This window comes from Talpa occidentalis, unplaced genomic scaffold (assembly GCF_014898055.3).
Source record: "Talpa occidentalis isolate TD23 unplaced genomic scaffold, MPIMG_talOcc4v2.1 talOcc4.16, whole genome shotgun sequence".
NCBI classification, from domain to species: Eukaryota; Metazoa; Chordata; class Mammalia; order Eulipotyphla; family Talpidae; genus Talpa; species Talpa occidentalis.
The window spans coordinates 73,766,949-73,777,034 of NW_023601653.1; the positions used below are offsets into that span (position 1 = coordinate 73,766,949).

The 10,086-nt window shown below is 39.7% G+C and overlaps 1 protein-coding gene across 1 annotated transcript in view; it reads left to right on the plus strand.

Annotated features, from left to right (window-relative positions):
• The window catches only part of WNK1 (WNK lysine deficient protein kinase 1), a 122,050-nt gene extending 112,183 nt beyond the window's left edge, over positions 1-9,867 (plus strand). Inside the window, 4 exon segments of the mRNA XM_037514591.1 lie at positions 450-652; positions 1,958-2,152; positions 8,937-9,124; positions 9,504-9,867. Of these exon segments, the coding sequence (XP_037370488.1) occupies positions 450-652; positions 1,958-2,152; positions 8,937-9,124; positions 9,504-9,821 (904 nt within the window). The 3' untranslated portion in view covers positions 9,822-9,867.
• The last annotated feature ends 219 nt before the right edge of the window (positions 9,868-10,086 follow it).

The window sequence follows — 10,086 nt, forward strand, 5'->3', positions numbered from 1 at the left end:
GTTGAGACCTGGGTTGCGAAGCTGCCCGCAGCCTCTGTAGCACCGATTCAATCCCCGGCCGCCGGGCGAGGGTCCCACATGGCGCACAGACCTCTCCTGCCGCCCCATGCTTCTGACTGTACCCAGTGCTTATATAAATAAATAAATAAATCTTTTAAAAAAATCAGGAAATCTTTTTCCCATGACACATCAACCACATGTTGTTGGCTTTGCTTATTAGAATTTGACATGAGGAAGAGAGAAAAAAAAAGAATTTGACTTGGGTAATGGAGAGAAGATGAGTTCACAAATTAGAATTTTAGTGTATTAGAAGTTAGATTTCTGATACATTTGTGGAAGAGATTTATGAGTAAATAAATACTTGAATAGAGGTTAAAGGATTTGTTGTTGATTCTTATTTGAACAAAGATGGTTGTAATATTTTTGAATATGTTTGGTTATCTTTATAGACACCTTAAAGAGATTCAAGACCTACAGAGTCGCCAGAAACATGAAATTGAATCTTTGTATACCAAACTGGGCAAGGTTCCCCCTGCTGTCATCATTCCCCCAGCGGCTCCCCTTGCAGGGAGAAGAAGGCGGCCCACTAAAAGCAAAGGCAGCAAATCTAGTCGCAGCAGTTCTTTGGGGAATAAAAGCCCTCAGCTTTCAGGTAAAGCCTCCTGGACTGAGTCAGCCATGAAATCCCATCTTTTGTTTCTGTTTTCAACCTTATAATTTATATAATATTTGCTATTTTTCAAAGGAATGTAACTTTCCTAATATTCTTGCTTCCTTGACTATTCCTCTATTTACCTCTTTTTGAGTTTATGGAAGTAGACAGGGTAAGTATAATGACTGATTCCACTGTGGTCCATATTACTATTTACTGATAGTCTTTGTTTATAGTTGTTCTGAAGTATAAAACAGTCAGTTGTGCCTGGAACCTCGTATAACTCATATTCACCAAACTCATGGGCAGGTAGAAAAGATAGATTGTTCTTTATTTATTAGTATCAAATAAAAGACTTGCTAGTGTTTGTAATCAGAGAAATAGTTAAATCATAATCTCTTGTAATAAATAATTGTTTGCCTATTTTAATTGCACTGAATGTTTTTACTCTGGTGAAGTTATGGTAATGTTAACAGATAGCTAGTTGAAAAAGTAGAATAGGGTGAAATAAGTTTATACCTCATTTGCTCTCCAGGTTCAGTGTAAATATGGTGGAGAGAAATTACAAACCTTTAGCAGGTCTCCGTTCTTTGTAAACTTTCAAAGACTGACATCTTTTCTTCTAGCACAATAGGACCCATTCCTTCATAGAGAGGTGATTATAAGGAATATCAACTAATTTAGATTTTGATCCCAACTTTGACATACTTTTTGAAAAGACTGTTTGACTAGTTACTAAGTTATAGAGAAATCAATTTCCAGACACTTAACTAGTGTTTGAAAGCCATCTACCAAGAAAAATGAACCTGTACCCTCAAAATATATGTTAAACAATTGTTACCTCATTAAAAAAAAAAAAATACAATGAAAAAGAGAAAAAGTTAAGTTACTCTGTAGTCACATAATTTCTGACATCTTTTTTGTACTTAATCTGATGCATACTTGCAAGAAAGACTAAGTAAGCAGAGGCAGCCTAAGAAACCTCTTCATATCATGATCCAACTGGTTTATAATAGGATTTAACTAAAGGAATCTTGAAATTACAAAATGAAATTCTCTTCTATCTGCTGCATGTTCACTCAGCTCATCAGACTTATGAACCACCTAGGTTATCTAAAATAAAAAATCTTCTTTTGGGATCGTTTCCTATAGTCCTATTACCTATTGATTCTCATGTTTTTCCTCATTTCTCCTGTCAGTGAGGCCTTTGATCTTTAATCATCTATAACTCGTGACCAACGTTATTTACTCAGTGGGACATTGGGAAGCTGTATGTGTTTCCTCATGCCACTTTATCTTTGTCAGGTAACATTACTGGTCAGAGTGCATCTTCAGTCTTGCATCCTCAACAGACCCTCCACCCACCTGGGAACATCCCAGAAACTGGGCAGAATCAACTGTTACAGCCCCTTAAGCCATCTCCCTCCAGTGACAACCTCTATTCAGCCTTTACCAGCGATGGTGCCATTTCAGTACCAAGCCTTTCTGCTCCAGGTCAAGGTAAGCAACCATCACCCAAAAACATTTAAATGGAGATATTGCCATGTCTGTGACAAAAGCCTGAAAAGTAACCTATTGTTTAAGGTGGGTTGGAAGACCAGCTTACTAGAACACATCCTGTGTATTTTATGGTTATGAATCTTTGGGGCTAATAAGGGAAAGTTGGGTGGGTTTATTGCTCCCATCAGGTGAAATACCTTTTTTCAAGAGATTGCAGCAAAAAGTCACACCTGTGACATACATGAGATTTGGGATTTGGAGCTTAACGTTTTAATACTATACTGAGATTTCTGCAACCAAATTCTGAGAAGTTTTAGCAGTTTCTGAAAGGTAACGAATTTACTTGGCCAATTTTTGTACCTTTTTGACCTTCAAGTATGGGAATAACATAATAAAATTGAATAGCCCTACAGTTCAATTTTCTATCCATAATCTATTTTCCAAATGTAGTTTGGGTTCCTAATGATCTCTCAAAACTTTACTGTTGAGGAGAAGACTTCTAGTAACATTATAACAAAAATTGAAAAGAGTTGGGTGTCTGGGTAGGGAAAAAAAATGGAACAAAATACAGATAACTAGCTTAGGTGCTTTTGCCACAGTATCATACAAATTAGAGATTACATTATCTCTTCACAAGATGAAGGTACCTGCTTGGTAGGGGTGCAAACTAAGGTAGTATTATTCCCAGTAAGAAAAGCTTCAGCATTTTGCAGATGGAGGGAACTGAGGCCTAATATTTCCTGTGCTACATAGCTGACCTTTCCCTAAAAGCTTGTTCTTCTGTGTGCCATCTTAGTGCATTTCACCACTCCAGCCTCAAGTTTCTAACATCTTGTAGTTGTGTTCTGTCTCTTCTCTCTGTTCTTCCCTGTTTTTCCCCTCTCACAGGCTGTGCGAAGTTTAACTGTGCATCTGAGCAGGTGACATTCAAACCTGGTGGCAGGAGGACCCGATTTCTGAGTACGCCCTGCTTGGCTCTTTGTGTGTAACACCTTTACTCCTTCCTCGTCCTTGTTTTTCTGCTGCTTGGATCTGATGTTCACGCAGTTCATTTTCATTTGTCTCTTTGTATATCATCTACTTAGAGGCTTGGCTGAACTACTGTTACCCTCAGAAGTTTGGGTCTCTGTTATTATAAAAGATGTAGAAATAATAATAGATTTTTAGAAACTTCATACTAACTTTCTGATAGAATTGCTTCTTCATCCCTTAGTACCCACCAGAGGGTAGATTTGATATCAAGGCTATACGGACGTGCTGTGGCATTAGAATGCTGACGGCTAAACCAGTTAGAGATAGTCCTGCTCAGTAATCCCTTCGCTCTAGTATTAGAAGTGACAGCATCTTGGCCATCATGCACTTAGATCCCGGCAATAAAATTATATTTTAATAATAATAGGTAAAAATTATTTTATAGGTAAAATTATAATATAGGTAAAAATTATTATATAGGTAAAAATTATATCCTGTTTCTGTTCTTTTTCAGAGTAGTTGAGAATCTCTTTTTCTTCTCAGTTTAAACTAAACCATAAGTTGGAAAGATGCTAGAATGTCATCATTAGATCCTTTATTACCATTATCCTTTTTTTTTTTAAAATAGATGGAAATATCCTTCCATCTTTTTTTTTTTTTTTTTTAAATAGAGGCATGTTTTTTATTTATTTATTTTATTTGTTTGTTTTGTTTATACAAGCACTGGGTACAGTCAGAAGCGCGGGAGGGTGAGAGAATTCACCAGAGCCAGAGTGGGGAGCAGAGCAGGCAGAAGGACTGAAGTACACTGCTGAGGGGAGCAGCAGGCGACAGGAGAGGGCTGCGCGCCATGTGGGATCCTCCTCCGGTGGCTGGGGAGCAGCCGGGGATCAAACCGGCACCGCAGAGGCCGCGGGCAGCTTCGCAACCCAGCGCTCAACTGCTGCGCCACCGGGGAGGCCCTATTACCATTATCCTTTAACTCCATAAGATCAGTAGTTTCAAAAGTAGTTCTGATGTAGTTATTCTGATAAAGCTTTTATTCTCTTAAAGACCCAAAGTTATGCAAGTGAAAAAATGGTGTTTTAAACATAATTATTGGGATTTCCCAGCTTTCTTCTTTGAAAAAAAATACACAGTAGTAACTCACCCAACCTCTAGCCTGTCTTCCACATATGTAAAATTAACATGATGTCCATTTTCTAAGGTTGCAAAATCAAATAAGATCTTGTACAGAAAAGTTATTAGCACTTGGGAAGCACACATTGTTTCCCTCCGATTAGCCAGTGCTTACCCAGCACATAGCAGGTAGGCAATAAATGTATATTGAAATAAAAATTTAAAAAGCAAAACTAAGTAGAAAACCTTTGCTAGCGTTTGGATAAAGATCTTCTCTGTTAAGACCTCAAACTTCTGATGTGGTTATGAAGCGCTTTTTTAATGCATGTGCTAACGCCATCACTGTTTCTCAGTGTGATTCAGAGGTCCTTAGGCCACAATTATCTCTAGTCCAGGGCTATTAATTAACAAAGAAGAATGGCATTACCCAGTTGGTAGTTTTCCAAGCATGTTTGATTTTGGAGCACTCGAATCCATAACTTTTCTGGTTAGATTAGACTGGACTACGCATTTTAGAACCTTGGCACTTATACAGCATTCATTTTGTCCAGCTAGAAAGATAAAAAAGACAATGGTGGGGACAAGTGCTTTAGAGATGAATGCGGCATGTCAGCTCTATGTTAGATAGCTCTAAATGTCTAAGGAAAGGAAGAAAACCGGGCCATTTTTGTGAAATACGGTGTGACAAGTATGACTTCAGAATAATCAATAAATTCTTAAAGGTAGGTGGTAATACACTGCCGTTCAAATGAAAGAAGTTATAAATAATAAATCTTACTACTTCTTTTTGGGTCTAAGATAAGAGAGCCTACATCTGTTGAAGGTGATTCAAAATACATCATATAAGCCATGGTGAATAAATCCCAAAAGGTAGATTTGAAGCAAATATGGGGGAAAAACAGGAGGAGGTAGGAGATGGGGAGGCTTACTAGTTTCAGATGCGTTATTCTATGCTCTCAAATTATATAATGGTCTGAAAGCACGGCTTGGCTTAATGCTTTATTTATGTTCAAAAGTTGCTTGTTTTCCACGTACTTGTAAATATTTTTGTAGAGGGCCAAGGGTTAGTATGTATGTTTAGGATGTGGAAATGTGATAGCCACATTAACTTGGAACTATAATGAGAGTACTTATATATCATAATGCTAATGCATTTAATTGAGTGCTTTTTAACACCCAGCAGGAGAAACAGAAAGTGAGACAGGGTCAATGGAAAGACTGCTTGGGTATTTGAAACTCAAGCAGTGAGTACCTGAGAGACTGGAGTTCCTCCCCCATGCCCGAACCTATTTGCAGGGTATTATTCTTTTAGATATAATGATTGGTGTAGAAACTATGTCAGCCAGATACCAGGTTATCAGATAGTCATGTTAAAGGTAACAACCAGTTAGATATACCTATATCTAACTATCTATGACAAGAGCTCTCAGGCCCTACCAGTCTGTCTCCCCTCCTGCTTTCTCTTGCTGGGCTTTTGTGTGCCGTTTAAAGATTCTAAGTATTTTACACTGATGTTTCTTTATCTTTAACACATTGCTCTCTTCTTTGTGCTTCAGGGAAGATGGTGAAAAAAGTCTGTCCTTGCAACCAGCTCTGTAGTAATTATCTTTCTTTCTCTTACTTGACCCTTGATCACAAAGCCTTTTATCCATGAATTCTACATACTTTGAAGCTTCATAATGCCCTAGTTCCAACTTCCATCTGTCTAGTTTGCACCCTTTTCTAATATATTCTTTAACCTGCTTAGTTAGTACTTGCTATCCTTCCAGATTAAGAAATCACTTTATAGTCAATGCTCTCAGTGATAATCCCTTCTGAACCTAGCACAGAGCTGGTTATGGGTTGATAAAGCCATTGGATATGTATAGAAAGATCCAAATGCTTAACTCCTTTGGGAAAAAGAGTCATTTGTGCCAGCCACTGTTCTGCCAACTGGAAAATCATCAGTGATCAAAACATACAGAAAGTCCCTATCTTCACATCACTGTGGGAGATGTCTGCTGGGTTGGTAAAGAGAAACACTATCTTGTTCAGTTCCTTAAACTAGTGACTTCTCATTAAAGTGCAGACAGTTGACAACCCAGCCGGCTACCTAGAATATCAAGAAAACTGTATTTAGGATACTTATCAGTGAGTTGTGTCTCATAATAGGTCATTGTTACTAGGGGCTGGTGGCATAGGGTAGAGAAATGTTATATATGGCAGGGGAAATTTTTTTAATAGATTTTTTATGGTAAAAAATAAAAAAGCATGGAAGGCAAGCAGCATTCTCAGAAATATCTGTATCATTGTGTTCTTCAACTTTACTACTAAAATGGACTAAATGGACTAGCCATTCCCCTAGTTTTTATAGACAAATCTGTTTATCCCAGGAATTGATTTCTGATCTCAAAGAGATGTTTATTTTCCCTCTTTAGTGGGAAAACCTCTTTTCAGAAGCCAGAATAAGGTTTACTTTATGATTGACTCCCCCAGATGGCATAAACTCTACTTTCAGAATTCAGTATTGTGTAATGTAGATACACATGAAATTTGGTAATAAAGGGGCCTCATGTCATCAAAGGCAACTAGCATGAGACTAGAAAGGTGTGACTTCCAGCATGAGCTCTTTGTATACTATCAGTGTTTACCTCTACTCAGCTTACTGTGTTATGCTTCTGATTCAGCTCTGCTCATTTGTGATTTGTTTGTTTTGATTGTTTCATTATCAAGCTTACCAAGCAATAATCATTCAAGCTGGATGATAGTCCTCATGCATGTAATATGCTTGCTTTCTGGATTTTATCATTATCATGACGGCTCATCCTCATTGCCTGTGCTTCTCACTCCACCACTGTCTAACTCTTGCTATTCTAGGAAGGCTGTTCCCTGTGCTGACTTTACCACTTGGGTTTCCTGTACCTTACAGGAACTTACTCTCCCTTTACACTCTATGTGCAGTAACAATCCCCTTGTGGTTCCAGCAGCACCAAGTGAGCTGATAACACACACTGCAATAGTTCCAGGTCTTGCTTAGGTGATAAGAAGCATGTGACCTTCCTCCGCAGCGTCATCTCAGAATTAGCCGTTACTCTAGGACAGATGTGTTGGTATATGCTGTTCATGGGTGGTAGGGTATAAACTTGAGAACAGTAATGGGTTATAAAGAACTTTTTTTTTTTTTTTTTTTTTTAATAGAGGCATGTTTTATTTTATAAAGAACTTTTAAACGGCCTCCCCGGTGGCGCAGTGGTTGAGCGCTGGTTGCGAAGCTGCCCGCGGCCTCTGTTCGATTCCTGGCTGCTACAGGAGGAGGGTCCCACATGGCGCGCGGACCTCTCCTGCTGCTCCCTCAGTAGTGTACTTCGGTCCTTCTGCCTGCTCTGCTCCCCACTCTGGCTCTGGTGAATTCTCTCAGCGCCTCTGACTGTACCCAGTGCATGTGTAAACAGCCTCTATTAAAAAAAAAAATTATAAAAAAAAAAAAAAAAAAAAAAGAACTTTTAAACGGCAGAGTTGCTTCAGATTTGCTGCTGTGCCGTGGTGCTGCTTTGATCTTGAAAGCAGGAAATTGTATGCATTTATTTAGCCCCAGTATTACTTCGGTATCTTTAGACCTAAAGGGCTCACAACTTACTTTGGTAGCTTTTATTTATCGTGCAGCAAATGTGAGATCTGGTAAGAAAGTGGGGGGTGAGGGATTAAAAAAAACAAGACCATGACTCTTCTTTTCCTCTTCCCTAAATCTTGCCTCTTCGAATACCCTTCAGTGTGCCCTCCAGCAGAGCCGAAATCAGGCAGGACACAGATTCCTTTTCTTTCTTATCAAACTATAGAAATATAATTCATCATAAGCTCAAAGCTTCCCCCTCCCCTTTGCACCCCCACCTCAGCTGAATGTTCCTGTTGCTTCCACATGAGAGTGCTTGCTCTTTTGGAAAGAGGAGGAGGGAGTGGGTGAGAACCCTTGAACCAATTGAAACAAGGTCATCTTCAGGAAAACCATGTCTTCCTGGAGTTGAAAGATCCAGGTACACCATAAGGAATCTTCCTCATGAGTAATTATGGTTCTTTATTCATAGGAAGCTGGGAGAGGTTTAATGCCTAAAGTTTGTTTACAAATTTATGGTTTTGGGTCCAGGTGAAAAGGTTTTTTTGAACAGAGCCTGCTACTTCTCTTACCACTTTGTATTAAAAAATGGCTAAAGACTGTAGCAGTATCCACATGATTTGGGAACCCCATCTTTTCCTGGGCCAAGCACCTGTCTTTGTGTTCCTTAAATTCCAACTTTGATCCTGCCCCAATATACAAGAAATCTTCTTTGTCCTGCAATATAAAGCACCTATCCTCATTAACCATACCATACCTCCCTCATCGATACGATGCTGGGGCTAGAATACTGCAGTAAATTTCAGTACTCGTAAAATGTGTACAAATAGGCAGAAAGAGGTACCTACCCTTTGTGCCTACCATCATCCTGAGTTGTTTAGCATTACCTGCAGCTCCTGAAGAGAATCTGTTTTCATTATGCTATTATGCCAAAACAGTTGGTTAAATAAGACCTTGGAACCTTCCTTTCTTGCATGGCTTCCCAGTTTGTCCTCTCCCCATTCTGTGGCTTGCCATCCATCGTATTGTGAAGTTTTCCTCTTCCTGAAATTATAACCCACGCTTCCTTTAATGATTGTATTCTATTCCTTCTTTGAACTCTAGGGACAAGCAGCACGAACACTGTTGGGGGAACAGTGAACAGCCAGGCTGCCCAAGCTCAGCCTCCTGCCATGACATCCAGCAGGAAAGGCACATTCACAGATGACCTGCACAAGTTGGTAGACAATTGGGCCCGAGATGCCATGAACCTTTCAGGCAGGAGAGGAAGCAAAGGACACATGAATTATGAGGTAAGTCTCCCCTTTTTGCCATTTTCCTAATGTATCAGAATATCATTTAGCAACATACCTGAATCAGAGCTGATAAAATTACCTACCTAAGCACATAATATTTGATCCTAACACAGCATCACCCAGATACTCTTACATTTTTCCTTTCCTGAATTCTTATCAGTCATCTCAATTTTTCTTCTTCCCTTTTCCTCCAACACCCTGAACTGCCTGCACATACACAAACATACTGTAAAGAGCTGATAATTATTATGGAAGGTTTGGTTTTGGTTTTGCTATACCCTGCAAGAGTACAACTATATTTGAATATCACCCATTTCACATATAACATGGGTGTTATAACCATACCATATTTTACATGCAATTGTTTTGTTTTCAGGGCCCTGGAATGGCAAGGAAGTTTTCTGCACCTGGTCAGCTGTGTACCTCCATGACCTCAAACCTGGGTGGCTCTGCCCCCATCTCTGCAGCATCAGCTACCTCTCTAGGTCACTTCACCAAGTCTATGTGCCCCCCACAGCAGTACGGTTTTCCAGCTCCCCCCTTTAGCACTCAGTGGAGCGGAACAGGTGGCCCAGCACCGCAGCCACTTGGTCAGTTCCAACCTGTGGGAACTGCCTCCTTACAGAATTTCAACATCAGCAATTTGCAGAAATCCATCAGCAACCCCCCAGGTTCCAACCTGAGGACCACTTAGACCTAGAGACATTAACTGAGTAGATTTGGGGGCAGGAGATGGAATGGTGGGGGGTGGGGGAGGGGGACAGGGGACGGGAAAGTAGCCTATATACTAACTACTAGTGCTGCATTTAACTGGTTATTTCTTGCCAGGAAGGAATGTTTTTAATACCGCTTAGAACCCTCAGAATGGAGAACCTCCCTCCCATCACCATTTATTGGAGTGGGACACGAAAGAGCAGCTTTCTTGTGATGGGGCAGCTTCAAACTATGCTTTTCTATTT